The following is a 19,203-nucleotide window of genomic DNA, read 5'->3' on the forward strand; positions in this document are numbered from 1 at the left end:
TTTGATCTCTCTCCTGCCTCCTCCTGTTCATTCTCTGATTGGCTCACTTGTGGATCAGCTAGCACTCATGGATCAGTGGACACATGCTTTGCCTCCTTGGAATTCAGGATTTAGGAAATCCACAAGAAATCACGTGCTAGAGTGATATAAAGCAGTGGCCTTATTTGCTATTAGGTGAGAAGTTTGATTTAGAAGACCATCAGGTTGAGAGGTTTGGGAGAATGACCTACTGGCTGTTTCTCTCCATTTCTGTCTTCATTTCCATTACCCCTCCCAGGCCTCTATTCTCACTCCTTCCCAGTTGAAAAATACCATGTTTTGAGGGAACAGGGAGTAAGTGGTGCTGACTTCCTCATTTTCTCTGCATCCATTTCACCCACTTAAATACACCTTGGCATGCCTACTCTCTTCCCACATGTAAAATCTCCTCTGGTCCTCAATCCCAAGAAAAGCAGTCTTGTGTAGCTCTAGCATTGAACCCATCTATTTTCCATGGTGCCCACAACAGAGTTGTGACAGTGTGCTCCCTGCACTCTATCTGGCCTCTATGAAGGTCAGGCTTTTGTCTAAACTCTGTATTCCACCTGACTTGGCGCCATGGTGTCTGGTCCACACACAGGGGCTCACCAAGGAGCTGTTGCATGAATGTACACCAGCATAAAGAACTAAATAATAAAACAAAATAAATTTATCACTTTAGTTTGCTTGAAAATGCTCAGCATCTCTTACCTTTGTTGTATGACCTATTATAGCTTTTGAGAACTCTCAAACCCTGTCTGGGATGTTATGTTTCTCTTAAATAACAGACAAAACTGTAATTTTATGAATATTTAATGGGACAATATCATCGCCAGCTGACTTTATCACAATGGGCATTTAATAAAAGTTTTGTCAATATTGTCTTTAATTTGTTTAAATATTTATGAACATTACTTTTTTTTTTTTTTTTTTGGTGATGCTGGGGACTGAACCCAGGGCTTGTGCATGCAAGGCAAGCACTCTACCAACTGAGCTGTATCTCCAGCCCCATGGACATGACTTTCAGGAGAATCCATATCTGGAGTTATTGTGGACAGCTCGTGTTGGTGTGGTTTTAGCTGCGTGGTGGTTTAATCTTGTTTTGATAAATTCCTCCAGAACTGTCTGCAGATGCTCTGGAATCCGCGTAGGAGTTCTTTGGAACTCTTTCCTGCTCCTTCCACCTTCCAGTAACCCAGATGAGATTGAAGCATCAGCCGTGGTGACCTGGAAACTTTCAGGTCTGCAGTCGGGGGGGTCACAGTTCGTCATCTTCTGATATGGAATCCAGGTAATCCGTGTCCACGTAGAGGAGAAATCCAGAGAATAGGCTGTCTGCCCAGCCTGGGTCTGAGAAGAGGCCATTCTGGTCTGTGAAGAAGATCTCCAGCCAGACTTCATCTTCTGGCTGCAGGTAGATGACGGTGGACCCTGAGGCCACGTCATGGTTCCCTGTGTTGGCATCGAAGGTCTTTATCCGGTATTGCCCATTGTGCACCAGCCCGATGGCCAGGTGCTTATTGGCCAAAGTGATATCATAAGAAAAGTAGTAGATTCCTGGGAAAGCACAGATGAACTTTCCTGTCGCAGGGTTGTAGTGCTCACCCTCATTGAAGAGCACCTTGTTAAATATAATAGGTATTCTTTCTTCAGGGTAGCTGGTGGTGATGCCAACGGAAAAGGCGGATTTGAGCACGAGGCTGCCACATCGGCACACTCCAGGCAGCCCTGGGTCCCCTTGGTCTCCTCGGTCTCCCTTTGGTCCAGGAGGCCCAGCTGGACCTACTTCTCCTTTCTCTCCCTCTGGTCCCATGGGTCCTTTCTTCCCAGTCTCTCCTTGGTCCCCTTTTTCGCCAGCCAGACCCAGGGGTCCCGTCTTACCTCTCAGACCTTCAAAGAGAGTTTACAGTTGGATTAATAGTTCCTCTAAAGAGTCATGAACAGCATTATCTACATGGTCCCAGCACACCAACTTTGTCTTTTCAGTCAACCTTTTTAGTTAGTTAGTATTACTAACTAAAAAAAGCCTCTAAAAAACCACTGATACACTGAAAATGAAAACAGAGAATTTCCATCAGAATTTCAAGTCTGTTTTCCTGAGTATGTTACACATCATTTAAGACCTCTCTAATTTTAAAATAATTAACTACTATTTTGATGATGATGGATCACCTGTCATTCAATTATTCCAACCCAGGTACTGGTCACTGTCTGAAGAATTCAGTGAGCACAATGATATTATTCTCCAGAGTAGACTCATAGGGACAAATAATTCTTATAAACTATCTAGTCTCATGCCCCATTCTATTTCAGTTAGTTTTTTAACAAAATAATGAAAGTTAAATTTGCTTATGTTTATGAACCATTTATTACGTGCCAAGAATAGTATTAAGAGTTTTCTTTGCATGTATTATCTCATTTAAATATCACACAACTCTATGAACTAAGAATAATTAATACTTCAATTTCAGATGAGAAAGCTGAGCCATGGAAAAGTTATTTTGCTCAAGAGATAGAGCTAATGAGTGATAGAGCTGTGATCAGAATGGCATGCATCCTGATCATCCCCCAGGGGCAGTGGCTAGAGTATGAACTGGTATGTAGTGTTAATATGCTACAATAACCAGAAAACTATGAATGCCGCCACCTTGCATTAGTTCCTTTGTGGAGAGAAAACTGATGTGTAGTGCTGTGAAGAAACTTGCTTCTGTAGCAAGGCCAGGGCTAAAGTCCAAGCCTTAATAGCCTGATGATGTTGCCCGGTCCTCAGAATGCTTCTTCCCTTTAGGGTTGTACTCAAGAATCCTAATTCTGTTTGGCTCTGCTCCTATATGGCTATTTTTTATTACGGAGGCCCATTAATTTAACTGGGAAGGACATAATAACTGTGGAAAATGTTTTCAACAAATTTGAAGTTACCGTACAAAATTATTTTCTCTATGTCCAAATTGCTGTATCTACAGATCAGCTACAGGTTAAGTGCAGAGACATGGTGATCATGGCTTAAATAAGCAAAATACACTTAATTTTAAAGCTGTGAAGACTTAATATTATAAAAAGATGTTATTCAATTTGTTATGGTTTAGATATGAAGTGTCCTCAAAAAGCTCACATGTGAGATAATTCAAGAAGGCTCAGAGGTGAAATGATCAGAGTATGAAAGCTTAAACTAATCAGCGGTAACTCTAGGCAAGTACAGTTACTGGGTGTGACTGGATTAACAGGCCACTGAGGCCATGCCTTTGGGGTTCATGTTTGGTCCCTGGTCAGCAGATCTCTCTCTGCTTTCTGCCTGTCATGTTCTGAGCTGCTTTCCCCCACCACACCTGTCCACCATGAAGTTCTGATTCACCTTGAAGCCCAGAGCTATGAAGTTGGCTATCTATGAACTGAACCCCTCAAACCATGAGCCAAAATAAACTTTTTCTCTTCTACATTGTTCTTGTTAGGTCTTTTGGTCAGTGCACTGCAAAAGCAGACTAAAACATAATTGTATGGCCAAATCCATTTTATAAATAGTTCTCATATCATGATATTCCCCCCCCCAAATATCCAAATTATCAGATATCTGCAATGTACTTTTGTAGTCAGAGAAAATATATTGCTGACATAGAGTTTTACTTTTAACTGTGATTCTGTTCTCAAGAACTTTTATGAATGTAAATCTTTTTATCTTTTTAAAATTTTATTTATTTGTTTGTTTGTTTTATTTTTATGTGGTGCTAAGGATTGAACCCAGTACCCCACACATGCTAGGCAGTGTTCTACTCCTGAACTGCAGCCCCAACCTTTTTTTTTTTTATCTTGGTAGTGCTTTCACATCATTTATTTGGATATTGTACGTACATCATTGTGTGAGTTTTGATTTGTTTTTCAAACAAATTAAGGCAAAGTTAACAATGAAGCATTCAGGGTAATGCAAATTGGAGAAGAATTAAAGCTTTGCCTTTAATATATCAACTATTGTGATTTAATAATTTTGAAAAGTGGCTATTGGCAATTTATGCTGCACAGGATGCCAACAGTGAACATGATCTTTACTTGGTGGGTAGGACCAGCATTATTCCTGATCCAGTTCTGCCTCCAGTTGAAGATGGTTTTTCTTGTTAAGTTGAAACTCTAGTCCCAGCCAGAGCACTCTGATATTTATTTCTTTGAACAAGGTCAGAATAGTCTGATCTTTCTATGTTTGATTTTTTTTTTTTGGTAGAGATGGAACATGAACATGATTTTATTGTTAAATTTACTTTAGACTCAAATAACTTCTAAATTGCTATTTTATCTTCAACAGGAGCTTAACTTTTTTTCTGTCTTCATCATCAATTTTTTAATGTATTAGTAAAAATTATTTTGGTCCCAATAACAATTTTAACCATAAGATTTCATTATGAACTCAAATCCCCCCTGCTTCTATGATTTTGGGTACATCACTCTCGATTTCAAATGCTGCATTTGTTAAAAAAAAAAAAAAAGCAGACCTAAATCTACTTCAAACTTAGTGAGCAAAGGAGTCAATAGCGACTCAACAGACCTGGGATAAAACCCACTTTAGCCATGGATCAGTTAGGTGCATTTGCTCTCTGGCTCCATTTTCCTAGTAATTGAAGTGGAGGTTTGGACTGGATTGCTTAAGTCTCATCCTCTTGAAAATTCAATGAGGCCAAATCATAAAGACTGGGATGTCTTTTCACAATGCTGCACATGAAAAGATCTTCACCACCTCCATGCCCGGATGTCTTATAATAATATTGAGTTAACGTGCTAAGCTCTTGGGGTGATGACCTTCATGGACTAATTATAATAATTTATAGTAATTATTTTTTTGTGCATGAAGAATTTGTTCATGTGCTGGAGGTCTACACACTAAGAGCAGAAAGAAGGGCTGAATCATTCTCCCTCTTCCTATTTAATCAGATATATGCTCAGATAAAGAGAATTATGGAGTAAGGGTTAGTCTCTGCTTAGGTACTGAAGCTTGGACAGAAGCATTTTCTTCTTATTTCTTCATAAAATGTACTTACCTTGATTTCCTCTTCAGGGCCATTTTATCCATCCATCCATCCATCATCCATGGATTTATGCATGTATGCACACATCCATCTAAAACATTCAATATTGGTTGACCATCCACTATCTGCCAGTCACTGTGACAGGGGTTGGGTGTAATATTGGCACAAAAATCACCTGCCCCATTCTCAAGTTAGCTGTTATTATCTTTATATACAGGTCATAGATAAACTAAATGATATCTTAAACCCATACAGTAAACTGCAATGAGGAATCTGTTTCATGAGTTAGTTCAGGGCTATTTGAAAATATTTTTTATGCATTTGCATTCAAATTAAATGAAATGTGAATATGTTACAGTAATTATTGCTATAGACCAGAGAGAGAGACAGCTATTTTTTTTTACAGATAATTAATGATTTAGTATAATCAGCTCTGTGTTTCTAATTTAGGGTAGAGAAGTTGGACAACAACAATAACAACATACCCTTGGTTCCACCTGGACTTGGTTGGGGTGGATGTGGTGGGTGTTCACTAAGAGTGACCAATGAGAAGAGACTTGTGGTGTCATTAAAGGAGAACCAGGGAGCAGAAACCCCCTACGCCAGTTTCAGCTACATTAATCCTCAAAGCCCAAGGCTGTGCTCCCATAGTTTCTATGGGGAATGCTTCTCTCTCTTGCCTTTTCTTTTGGAAGTGTTATATAGCCTTATGTAAATATTGGGTTTAAATAATCCCAGGCTGGGAGAGTCACTTTATTTTTTACTATTAATTTTTTAATTTATAGCATTCTTTTTATTGCTCATTTTCATCATTGAAAATTATAATGGTGGACATCAAATATTAAAGTTATAATTCTAGATGAGTAGTAAGTTCTTAATGAAAGGTCATTATTTAGACACAGTGTAATTATGTGTTCACATATTGGCCTCCCTACACACGTCTGCTTCTCAGGACATGGACAATGTATTATTCATGATTTTGTTCCCAGGGTCCTCAAACAGGTGCAATTTTGCACTGTCCACCTCCTACCCAAGGGGACAGTTGGTGGTGTCTGCAGATATTCTGGTTGTTGCAATTGAGGGGCATTCAGGTGACACTGCCCAAAGGCCTACAGTGCACAGGAGAGCCACCCACACAAATAAACACTGATCCCTAAATGTTATTAATGCAGAGGCTGAGAAACACTGTCTGGAAAAATATTGTATACTAACAGGTGCATAAAAAATTTCTGAGTGAATTACTCATGGGGACATGGATGAATAGATGGATTGATGCATTGGGTAGACAGCTAGCCTCACAGAAGGTTGAACTTGTAGCAATTATGAACATTTAATTTAATTTGAAATAACATTAGAACTACCTCATGAAAGAGATTAAGCATTTCTAGCTTATTATGTGGCTTTGGATAGTCACAATTTCTCTGGTCTCATATTTGCAGATTGAAATGTAATAAATGATAACAGTTAACATTTACTCTGTTTGACCCACATGGAAGTTATCCTGTGTAGTGTTTTGCATGCTTCATTGTCCTAAACTTCACAGTTACTATTACCAGTTCACAAATGAGGAAACTGAGTCTCCAAGAGTTTATTTGCCTAAGGGTATTAGGTCATTGAAGGAGCCAAGATTTGAGACTAAGTCCTTCTGGCTCCAGTGCTTGATGGTTTAGCCGCTACATGGTTAGTCGGAGACAGAGTATACCAAAAGGGTCACTAACACGAAACTGCAATCCTGTTGTTACTGCAGGATTTCAAGGACACTCATAATCTCGGCTCAGTGATAACTTAGATTCATGCGTTTCCTATGGCAGCCTTTGAAAAATTCTACTTGAGCTTGACATTCAAAGTTCTTTATTTGATGTTGAACCTTTACTAAAGTTTTTTGTCTAATACTGAACCACTCTCATAGGTTTGACAATATTGATTTGCCAAGTATTTTTTTGCATGGGAAATTCAGAAATGAATTATTAGCCAATAACTGGAATATACATTATGGATCTATTTCATAGAACTCCAGTAAATCAGATGCAATGATTAGATAGAGGCATATATCTTAAATCCATTGACTTTTTCCTTCCTCTTTTTGGTCCTGACTTCTACACTCAGAAACTTGTTTTCAAAGATTGATTCTGAATCCTTTGGAGTTAACAGAGTCTCTCTAGAATTTCAATTTGGTTGACTTGGAAGGACTGAAGAGTCTGGCAAGTTTCCCGGACCAACTTATATGATGGGGGGAAAAAAGTGAAAATTACCGAAGGACTATGGAACAATTGTGTTGCTGCAAAGTGCTACAAGAAATCTATGCTTTAACGGCTACAGGACAGGTGGGAAAGCGATGAGCTAGGAAAGGCTACTGCCCTTTTGGTATCTCCATCAGTGCTCAGCAAGATGGCACCTTTGTGTCTGGCTCTGATTTCTGCCTCTGCTTAGTTTGTGCATCTCCCCTCCTGTCCATCTGTCTGTCTATCCATCCATGACCTGTGCATCCAGACATCATCTGGAGCTGGAACAGCCAGGTGGTTCCAGGTATCAGATGTCTGAGTCCATCCCACGAGCAGTGCCTGTCCATCTCCACTGTTCCACTCAGCCATGGTGTGGCTCAGTTTCCTCACATGCATGATGTGATAACGTCTACCTGAAACAGTCGTCATTACCACAAAGCAAGGATGCAGGTGAAGAGTTGAGGGCAGCACCTGAAGCATGATAAGAGCTCAGTGCATTGTTAGGACTAATGAAGTTGAAGTAGAGAGGGGGACTTTAGGGGCAATTCCCCTGAGACGAAGCAACAGACAAGGTGTGTGGGGGGGTAAAGTGGGTGAGGGGAGTGGAGTGTGTGACGTAGCTTCACGGTTGTTACCTGCGGTGCCCTTTTCACCTTTCTCTCCTTTCCGGCCGTCTCTACCATCTCTTCCTGGAAGGCCGATGCGACCGTGGGGCCCCGGGGATCCGTTGGCTCCAGGGGGACCTGGTGGCCCAGGTAAGCCAGGGATGCTGCAGATGTATCTTGGGGAGTAGCTGTCTCCTTTGACCTGATTGCCCCGAGGTTGTCCACTTGCACAGATGGCAAAACTTGTGACATAGAGCAAGACAAACATCTTTGGCTCTGGAAGAGAAACACACACATCAGTGTCCCCTTCCAGGAGGGGGTTTGGTGTGGCTGACCGTGCTGGAGCAGGGGAACTGGCACTGACAGCTCTCCCCTTTTCACACGTGTGTTCCCTCATAATTCCATTGAAAATGACATTATTGATGTGGAGTCTCAGTGTCCCACACAGGGATGGTGTAGAGAAAGGCTGGGTTAAAAGGTTTTCCCAAAAGACATCACTGCATTGCATTTATTCTACAGAGTCAGTGATAGACTTTGAAAAATGATGCTTTCATTTTGCAAAAGAAAAGCATTTTTAAAAAATGGAAAATTAGAGATGCAAATGAATAAGATAAATATTGGCACTATTCTCATCACTCAGAGATAATTACCCTTTACTCTCCAATATACACATGCTTCCAGTATTTTTTGTCTGTGCCATGGAGAAAAGCAATAGGGTATCATTCCTATAATTCTTCAACCTTCTTTACTTTACATATGAACTTCTTCTTATGTCAAAAGTTATTCACAGCATTAGCCAGGTGCAGTGGCACATGCCTGCAATCCCAAGGCTTAGGAGGCAGAGGCAGGTGGATCACAAGGTTAAAGCCAGCCTCAGCAAAAGTGAGGTACTAAGCAACCCAGTGAGACCCTGTCTCTAAATACAATACAGAATAGGTCTGGGATATGGCTCAGTGGTCAAGTGCCCTGAGTTCAATTCTTGGTACTTCCCCAGCCCCCCATAAAAAGTTACTCACAACATTAAAAAATATTGCTTTTGTCTCTACTATTTTATATATATGTACAGATGTACATATATACCCCCACATATATACACATAGGCATGTATACATGTATACACACACACACACACACACACACACACACACACACACACACATGTATGCAATTCCCCATTATAGACATTTGTTTCCAGGGTTCTGCTAATATAAACAGCACATCAGACATGTTCTAACTAATCTTTGCATATATCCATGATAATTTTTTTTTTGTAAAAGTTAAAGCAGGAGCAAGGAAGAGGCATTTGCAGGAAAACCATGTTTTTCACTTGATAATCATGCCTAATGCCAATTAGTGTTAATTGGAGTACTGTGCATGTCCTGAGGGGAGTCTCAAACTTTAATTTAGAATCTGCAGGATATAATGTCTTGGTGTCCTATTAAGCCGTTAGCACTGCAGGTCAATTAAAGAGCTATGTGAAATTTGACCACGCATGCGCCACATGCTCTGAGTGAAGTGGGTGCAGGTCTCTTCAGCTCTAGTCTGATAGGACATGGGTTTCCCTCTACAAGGCCTGAGAATGGAGCACTTATTAGTATGGACTCTGGCACACAGGCTGAGGGTTGGGGAGGGGTGGTGCAGGCTATGGAGACCTGAAGTTTTAGGCCAAATGATCCTCAGGATAAGCAGTTTCTTGAGAGGTGGTTCTGGTTTTGTGTAAATGGGGAGTATGTGGATGGTTGAACATGATTTTTTTTGTACTTCTGATTATACAAAAGAATGGGTTTCCTAGTGGCATACTTGTACAGGCAGATAACATGTACTATGATCCTATCCATCCCCACACTGATGGGGGTTTTTCTATTTTCCCTTCACCCTCCTCCTGATCCCCTTCCTGTTCTCTGATGGTCTCTCCGGATTTGGGTTTTAGCAGGAAATCTGTATAGTGCTTGACCTGGACTATATTCTCCCAAAGGAAATAATCATGAAACCTGGAATAAGCAATTACATAGTTTCTTTTTTCTTTTTTTGTACCAGATGTTGAACCCAGGGATGCTTAACCACTGAGCCATATCCTTAGCCCTTTTTATTTTTTAAGACAGGGTCTCCCTAAGTTGCTTAGGGCCTTGCAAAGTTGCTGAGGCTGGCTTTGAATTTGTGATCCTCCTGCCTCAGCCTCCCAAGCTGCTGGAATTACAGGTGTGTGCCACCATGCCCAGCTTGTTATTTTTAGACAGCCACCTCAGAGAATTTAACCATATACACCATACCACTTTTTTGGTACTTGGGGGTAATTGCAACATCCAAAGGCTAGACTCAGAAATTTGCCAGAGCATAGGAATGACAAACTGAGGAAAACATAGTATGCTCCTGAGATTTTGAAATAAGACTGATTCCTAGAAATCTTAATACTGAAAAGCCAAAGTCACTTATCCAAATAGCGACTCCATATTCTTGAACAAATCTCAGTGTTATCAGCCTTCTTTCTTCCCTCCCAAATTAGAGAGAATGTCTTTGCCATGTTCTGTCTGCTAGGCTTGACATACCACACTGTCTTAATCTGATTTTTTGCTACTATAATGAAATACCCAAGATTGGGTACTTACAAAGAAAAGAGGTTTATTTAACCATAGTTATGGAGGCTGGATGTCCAAATTGCATAGTGCCGGTTCTGGCGAGGACCCTCTCAGCTGCATCACTTCAAGAAAAGATGGTATCGTGGTGGGAGTGCAAGTGAAAGATCAGTTGGCAAGACAGGAAGCCAGAGTAACAGGGAGTGGCCTGCCTTGTGACTGTGCACTGAGCCCCTCCCCTTAAAAGTCCCACCACCATTCAGGACATAGCTTCCAACACATGAACCCTGGAGGCACACACCTAAACCATATCCACATCACGGCAAGCGCAAACCCAAATGATCTATCCTATGGCTCAAAAGGTTTTAAGGTTGTTTCTGACAGCCCCAGGGTTCTGATAAAGACACCAGCACTTCCAAGCAAGCTGCAGATGAAGGAAAATTGTGAGAACATTCTAGGCACAATCCTTGCTACAGTCAAAACTAGACACATCGATTATGTGGCCTGTTCCTCTCTCTTGTAAACAACTGATAATGGGGAGGCTCTGAGAAGGAATGTGAAGGTGGAGAACTTCTGAGGCCTCATGGAACAGAAGGTATAGGCTATAGGCCAGAAAGTGGTTTGAAGAAAGACTGGGAATGATCTGGAGGAAGGTGCCCTGGGCAGTGATAGAGAATATAACAAGGGCAACAGTTGTGGGGGTGGGTGTCTGGAAGAAAATCTCAGTAACATCTAGTTGATGATGGACAGAGGAAGCAGAAACCTAAAAGATATGCTTACAGGAAAGAATATTGAACATCACCAAGAGCCAGGCAACAGGTGCTCAAAGAGGGATAAATAAGAGCAATTGAAATGAACCTTGGACCAATGGGTTGCTTTTCTTTGAGAAATGCCCTGGTAAACTGCCGGCACCAGTCTAAAAGCACGTCCCCATTAGGACTTTCTGAAAGGCTCTCCAGATGATTATCCACTAACAATCCTTATCTGTCGCAGAGGCACAATGTGTCGTGGGGCCTGAAGGGCAACGATGGCCTGATGACGAGTGTCAGTCCATTCTTGGGACTCAGTTCACGCAGAAGGAAAAGGGGTGCGGGTCATGATGAAAGCCTCAGTGGCCTCTCCCGCGATGGCTGTCCACTTCACTTAGGAGCCAACTGCTTCGTGTCCCTGGTAGCGTGGTGGGTGAGGCCCCCTAACGCCCCTGTTTCTACTCTGCTTACTCTCCAGTTCCAGTCACAGTGGATAACCTGGGGTTCCCAAGGACACCGGTGCCTCTGCCTCAGGCCTTCACATGTTTCTTCCCTCTGTCTAAACCCCTCTTCACCAAGATGTCCATACATGGCTCCCTCCCTCCTCTCCTTCTGCAAGTCTTGCTCAAATGCCACCTTTTCATGGAGCCCAACGGTTTGCACCTTATTCACGATACAATCTGCCCCCCACCCCAGCCTCCCTCTTTCTGCTTTATTTTTCTGTCTCCATTGTGCTCACCATCGCGGACTCCTGTCTTTATTTTACACTGCACATTCTGTCTGGAGGGAATGGAAGCTCCCCGAGGGCAGAGCTCTCTGTCTTAGTCATTAATATGTCTACCCGCCTAGAACAGTGCGTAGTACAATAAACCCCAGCCGGAGGAAGTGGAGACTTTTTGTGGGGATGGTGTGAGTTTTGTTGAATAAAAAGTAGTGAGGAATTACGGAGTATGAAATATTATAAGAGAAAGAGAGAAAAGAAGATTTCAAGAAAGCTTTCTGGGGTCTATGTGTCCCTTTCATAGATTTGGGGAATAAAGGACTTGAGTTGTTTTGCCTTTAAGTCTATGTTGCTTAAAAATATACAAAAAGCTCTTTTTTTGCATTTGTAATATAGGCACACTAAAATTCAAAAGAAAAAGGGTATGAAATGACAAGTAAATCTCTTCTTATTTTTCTGTCTTCTCAACAGTTTCCTCCCTGAAGGTGGTGACTATTGTCAGTTTCTTGTGTCTTCTCCTTCCCCGTGTTGGCATCCTCTGTACCATGGTCTGCACTTGGCCTTTTTTCTGAGCTTCTTTATAGGAATGCAGAATCATCCCTTGGTGTCCATGGGGGATTGAGTCCATACTGTCCAGCCCCCATGTATACCACAGTACAAGATGTTCAAGTCTCTGATATAAAATGTTGGCATATTTACCTATGACCTATGCACATCCTCCTGTGTACGTAAGTGGTCTCTGAATTACCTATAATACTTAACACAATGTAAATGTTATGTAAGTAGTTGTTACTGTATTGCCTAGAGAATAATAAGAAAAAAGTCTGTACAGGTTCAGTACACGGTTGTCTAAAATATTTCTGATCTGTGATTAATTGGAACCATAGATGTGGAGATTGTGGATGTGCAAGGCTGACTGCGTGTCTCTGTACTGGGGTAGACAGAGCTACCTTAGACCCTGTTATTTTGGTGTCCATAGACTATCCAAAATATGTTATATTTAAGTAGTTGATGGACAGGTAGAATATTTGCATTCTTCTGTTATTCTAAACAACAGTGCACTGAATATTTATATTTATCTATCTGTACATGGTTCGTGACACACAGCAAAAAATTTTTCCCAGTTTGTCTTTTCACTTTTTTCATGTAATTAAAAAAACCCATTTTTATTGTAAAAACATTTTTGAAGTCGAATTTATTGTGTTTAGAAAGCTTCCCCCACTCTAAGGTACTGAAAGAGTCTTTCTCTTTCTCTAGGGCTGGGGGTATAACTCTATTGTAGAGCACTTGCCTAGCATGTATGAAGCCCCGGGTTCAGAATCCCAGTACTGCAGAAAACAAGCAAAATATGCTTTTCTTTCAATGCTCGTCTCATTTTAACATTTTTTTTAGTTGTTTGTGGACCTTTATTCTATTTATTTGTCTGTGGTGCTGAGAATTAAACCCAGTGCCTCACACGTGCTAGGTGAGCACTCTTTCACTGAGCTACAACCCCAGCCTTCTTGTTTCATTTTGTCACCTTCAAAAAATTTTATTTGTTAGAATTTTTTGATTAAAAACTCAGAGGTAGGGATCCAGGTTTATGTTTCCAACACCTTGTCTGGAACAATCCATCCTTCATGGAACGTCCACTGCTCTGCCGTCAACTTGATTATTTTGGCTGGACAGGAACCATGTGTGTCACAGCTTTATAAGCATTATAATAACTTTAACAGCTTTACAGAGAGATAATTTGCACAACGAAAAATTAACTGACGTATACGATCAATGCACACCATAATCCAACTTTAGAATATTTTCAAAATCTGCAGAAGAAAGCTATACCCATGAGCAATCACTTCTCATACAGTAAGCTTTAAAGCGTTCAATTGAATTATGCAAATTCATGCAGACTATGTGCTACATAGTTAAAGTACAATATTTCCACTTTCATGCTCCTTTGGAGTTAGAAAATCGAAGTTCTGGAAATAATGCTAATCTAGAACAGATCTGTCCTGGAAGCTAATTGTAAATGACTCTCTGTCTGATTTTTCTGTAGGGATAATAAAGTAACAAGTTTTTAAAATGTTAAACACATATTTGAAACACACATACATGTATACATACCAGAGCTTTCATATTAATGGGTGTTCTGAATCTTTAAGACACGGATATAGCATATCGTGTTTTGTAAACTTTTGTAAATAATAGAATCTTTTGTTCTTGCTAAACTAGCCATGAAAAACTCTTGAAGAAAAAAATACTGATTAAATCAATGCAAAAATTGAACTCCCAGAAAGTGTGTTCAGAGATTGGAATCCCTTTATAAATAGCCCATGACTTTTTTCTTCTAAAATTAAAGATGCCGTTTATGGGACTGTAAAATGGTGCTACTTTGGTGAAAAACAGTGCAGTGAATCCCCAACAAAATTAAGTATAGGATTACCAAATGTCCAGAATTTCTCTTCTGGATATGTATGAGTACATATATCCAAAAGAAGTAAAAGCAAAGACTCAAACAGATTTTTGCACATCCACATCCACGACAGCACTCTTCACAACAGCCCAAAGGTAGGAGCAACCCAGTGTCCACTGATTGACACAGCATGATGTATTCACAGAATGAAACATTATTCAGACTTACAAAGGAAGGGAATTTCAATACATGCAACAACATGGATGGACCTGGAGACATCTCGCTATTTGAAATAAGCTATGCGAAATGACCAACACCACATGATTCTTCTTACATGAGGATCCCAGGCCAGCCACATTCGCAGAGACAAACATTTACAATGCTCTGTGGTCCTATCTAAGGTCATAAAATGGCACAGCCAGGATTTGAACTCAGTTCTTTTGTCTCCAAACATGAACTTTCTTCTACATCATGTGAAGGAGACTATAACAGATTACTGCAAGACAAAGGTCCGGACTTGATTATGAATTCAAGCTGAAATGTGCTTTGCGTGGAAGTCAGAGGAAGAGGTAGGCCACTGAGGAGGGCCGAAACAGGATGTCTCCTTAGCCTCTGACCCAGAGATTTCACGAGATCAGGCCTGGCCTTCTCTGCCTGCCTGACAGGAGCACTGAGCTGGGGACAATGCTGAGAACCTCGGCTGTTTATGCCTCCTTTCCCTCTGTATTGCGACCCCTCAGCTTCTTTGGGGCTGCAAGTTTCCTCGCAGAACTGCCTTTCCCGTTTGAATGAGCTCCCTCCTCCTCCTGGCACTACTCGGCTCCCCCAGGGCCACACGATTGCCTTTGCGTTATGACCATTTCCTGCTCATTTTCCCAGCAAAATGTAAGCTCCATATCATTGACAGATAAGACTGAGCACGGCCCACAGGAGAGGCTCCACAGGGCTGGATGGAGAACATACACATCCATCAGCCTTTCTTATCAACAGTTCATGATTTATAAAGTTTTGGCTATCTCCTGATAAGTGCTCTGATGGCACAGCAGTAAAACACTCTGACACCTGCAAACAGTGGATGGTCTACATAGCAAGGCTAAGATCATCCCATCCTCCTGAGATATTCGGGGGCAGGTTGGACCGGGAAACAAGATCCAGAGACCACCGACTATGGTCATGAAGCGAGCCACTGACCAGAGATTTGGACCCAGAACTTCAGCTTCCTGGATTCTCCTTACAAAACCACCTGTAGCTAAAAAGCTACCACTATGAAAAAGGCCATTGTACCCACATTCACCAAAATCCTATAAAAGAATAGACACCATACCGTGCTCTTGGCTGGTGAGCGGCTGCAGGGTGCTCAGAACACTGAGACCGAGGATTTTTCATGAGAGCTCGGTGAAAAGCTTTGCTTTGGTACCAGACAGAATAACAGGTCCAAGTTCTCAAAGATTTCCAAATAGTTGTGCTAAAAATAATCTTCCCGCTTAGTCCCAAAGAGCCAAAGGCCCTGGAAGTCATTCATCCAGAGAGGCTCAACTGAAGGACCAGTTAAAATTATGGTTTTGTTTGGGACAAACCCTGAGTTCCCGCTCCCCATGACTGGTAAGTTTGCAGGCTTCCCTCTCCATCTCTGGGTGTAGTGGCCTCTTTTTCAGATCTGTTTACTTCATTTTTCCCTTTTCATTTGTTTTCCGTTGAGTGGATGGTTCAGGAAAAAAATTACTCACTGCCTGGAAATTATTTTTTTAACTTAAGAGAAAAAAAAAAGTCATTTCCTATTCGAGAGTGTTTGAGGGGGAATCTTTAGATTCTGGACCTAGGATGGGGTTTCATGGAAGAACAGGGAGCATTGTCCCTAATCTTGATAAATGTGGCAGGAAAATGGCCCTTCAATTCTATGTGCTGCAGAAAGAAAGAGGGTTGAGCGCTGCATGATGTTTTCTTTGTTCTTTGCTGAATGGAGACAATGATTGAGTATTTTTAGATGACTAATATGTCTTTGTTCCTACCGAGAATTGATCATAACAACTCAAAAGGCACAATGATTCTCCAAAGCCTAAGACTAGTCATCTTTGGTGCAATCAATTTCTTTGTTTCCTTCTGATATGTATTTCTTATATTGCCTTGGCAACGGCAATTTATAATTCATGATGTCATTTAAGGAAATTAAGTGACTGAAAAAAGCCTCATTTCTATCTTGCTTTCTCACTCATTCTTCTCCAGCAGTGAGATCTCCAAAGGAAAGAAATGTTCAGAGTAAGGGAAGTGAACACTGATCACAAATTTGAACAAGAATTTTAATGGGCTCTCTGTTCCGATCAGCTTTATTCCTGCCCTAGGTATTCACCCTTCAATCTAGAGGAAATGGTCTTTTTGAATTTATTGGCTCTCAGAATCTGAATGCCATCATGGCATGTAAAACAGTATCTTGAGCATAAGAGCCAGTCATATAGGCATTTTTTTTTCTAAATTAGAATCTTCATCTTGCAGAGTCCCTGGTTGGTTTGTCTCATCCTCAAAATAAAATGGTGACCTTTACTTATTCTAAGCCTCCTAATAGTGCTTAAATTTCTCTAACAAAAGTTCTGGTGACAAATGTCAGCTACAGACAAGCTTGATCTCAGATGGCCCAGCTTATTTATTTATTTGTTCATAATTGATGACTCTAATGGGCTTTCCTCATTTTATCTCTAGGATAGCACAACATCTGTCCAGGACCCCAGATGATTATTGACCAACAGAAGGACAGATGTGCCCCATCTTGCTACCTTTGATTGGCTAAGTGTTGATGCAACTGATGGGTTTGCATTTGCTTTTATTCACAATATCCACAATTTCCCCCTCATGTTGCGTACTCCATTTTAAAGTTATTTTTGTTAACATGTATGAATTGTGCATACTAGCGGAGTTTGCTGTGACTCTTGATACCACACACACTGACCAAATCCGATTTCCCTTTATCACCTTCCCCTGCCCCACCCTTCCCATTGTCCTTACTCACTATTCTACATACATGTCAACACACTTCTGGTGATAAGATTTCTTGTGTTGTTAAAGTATCACAGTATTTTGTCTGTTCTGCAGTACTTAATATTTTCCTTGAGATGAAAATTATTTTTCAGCTCAGCTAACCTAATATAATGTATGTCTTCCCAAATGGAATTTTCTTTCCAGAGAGAATGAACCTCTGGACTGGTTCATTCAGAGCATTCGGCTGTGGGTTGAACTTGTCAGTGTTCACGTCACTTGGTTATTTTCATACTCACTCTAGAAGTGGAGGTGAGAAGCGTGGGTAGGACAGCGAGTCCAGAAACACGGGCTTGGGGTCAGACTCTGTTCTCACCTGCCACTGGCCCCGAAGTCAAGGTCTCATTTTCTCTTTCTTGAGAAGGTTTTCCTTTTGAGTTTGTGATCTAAAACTCACATGATGATTCTTAGATTATAGTTTTCCTATAACTTTACTGACTTTTCAACTGAATCTAGTTTAAGTCATTTTGATGCAGTCAACATTCCCAGAGCATCTAACAAGTTGCAGGGAAACCAGCGAGAGAGAGAGAGAGAGAGAGAGAGAGAGAGAGAGAGAGAGAAGAAGAAGAAGAAGAAGAAGAAGGAGGAGGAGGAGGAGGAGGAGGAGGAGGAGGAGGAGGAGGAGGGGAAGGGAAGGGAAGGGAAGGGAAGGGAAGGGAAGGGAAGGGAAGGGAAGGGAAGGGAAGGGAAGGGAGAAGAGAGAGAAGGGGGGGGGAGATTTTGCAATGTCTTTGGTGTAAATTCTACACTATGGTCACTTTCAAATTTCCAGCCTCAAGTTACCAGCCTGACATCTACTGAATGCAAAGATGGGAAGCTATATGCAGAACTGGCCCTTGCTAACTGGTCTTAGTTGGGCCAGTAAATTACTGATCTTTCTCTCTCTCTCTCTCTCTCTCTCTCTCTCTCTCTCTCTCTCTCTCTCACACACACACACACACACACATGTCACTTTGAAAAGCACGATATTATTTTATAAAGATGATTCTAGCTGATCTATAATAAGCACATACAATGTGCCAAGATGTCACAACCATTACTTTCTGTAATCCTCACCACGACCTGTGGAGGTGTGTGATTTTCTACCCTCCTTTCATGGATGAGTACTTCAGACATCCCGAGTGGGTTCTATATTTATTTCCTCCCGAGGGTGTTGCTAACTTTCCAACAGCAACTTCCTGCATGGAGACAGCCTGCCACCCGTTGGGCTGCCCCACTCTCTCCCCCTCAGGAGGTTCATTGGGTTCTCTGAGGAATGGAAGCTCTTCTTTCTAGTCTCAGAGCCTCGCCTGTGTCTTCTCCTGGGCTTCAAGTCCTTGCTGAGCATGGACACCCCACACCCCTTTCTCCCTCTGTTTATATTTATCTTCCTTTTGTATCATTTCCTCCAGGAAGTGTCCTTGCTGCTCTCGAGCAGGAACGAGGCTTCCCTTAAGACCTCCTCAGTGTTATCTTGACCTCTCCTGTGCACTCTGGCTCACTGGTTCTTAACTAGGTCGACTGAATTTCCACACCAGCGGAGTAAGTCTAGGCATTTACACCTCTTAAAAGCCCAGTGGGTGATTCTGATGGGCATCCAGGCTTTGGGGGAATCTGTGTCCCATCTACTCTGTTTTTTTTTTTTTTTTTTAAGATCGAGAGTGAGAGTGAGAGCAAGAGAGAGAGAGAGAGAGAATGTTTTAATATTTATTTTTCAGTTTTCGGTGGACACAACATCTTTATTTTATTTGTATGTGGTGCTGAGGATGGAACCCAGTGCCTCTCGAATGCCAGGCGAGCGCGTTACCGCTTGAGCCACTTCCCCAGCCCCCTACTCTGGTTTTAATGGTGGTCCTGCTTGTTAGTCTTTCCCAACCAAGGAGTTTCACGGATATGAATCTAGTC

At 41.4% G+C, this 19,203-nt stretch overlaps 1 protein-coding gene across 3 annotated transcripts in view; it reads right to left on the minus strand.

Moving 5' to 3' along the window:
* Window positions 1-985: 985 nt before the first annotated feature.
* Window positions 986-19,203, minus strand: part of C1qtnf7 (C1q and TNF related 7) — a 98,591-nt gene continuing 80,373 nt past the window's right edge. For 2 of the 3 annotated variants that reach the window (XM_026403616.2, XM_077803454.1), the window contains exons 2-3: window positions 7,885-8,130; window positions 986-1,908 (exon numbers count right to left, since the gene is read on the minus strand). In XM_026403616.2, coding sequence (XP_026259401.1) covers window positions 1,277-1,908; window positions 7,885-8,130 — 878 coding nt within the window. In that variant the 3' untranslated portion in view covers window positions 986-1,276. Of the gene's footprint in view, window positions 1,909-7,884; window positions 8,131-15,616; window positions 15,704-19,203 lie in introns of those variants that run through there. The other variant, XM_026403624.2, reaches the window with a different exon arrangement.

The sequence above is a fragment of the Urocitellus parryii genome, chromosome 10 (assembly GCF_045843805.1).
Source record: "Urocitellus parryii isolate mUroPar1 chromosome 10, mUroPar1.hap1, whole genome shotgun sequence".
Lineage (NCBI taxonomy): Eukaryota > Metazoa > Chordata > Mammalia > Rodentia > Sciuridae > Urocitellus > Urocitellus parryii.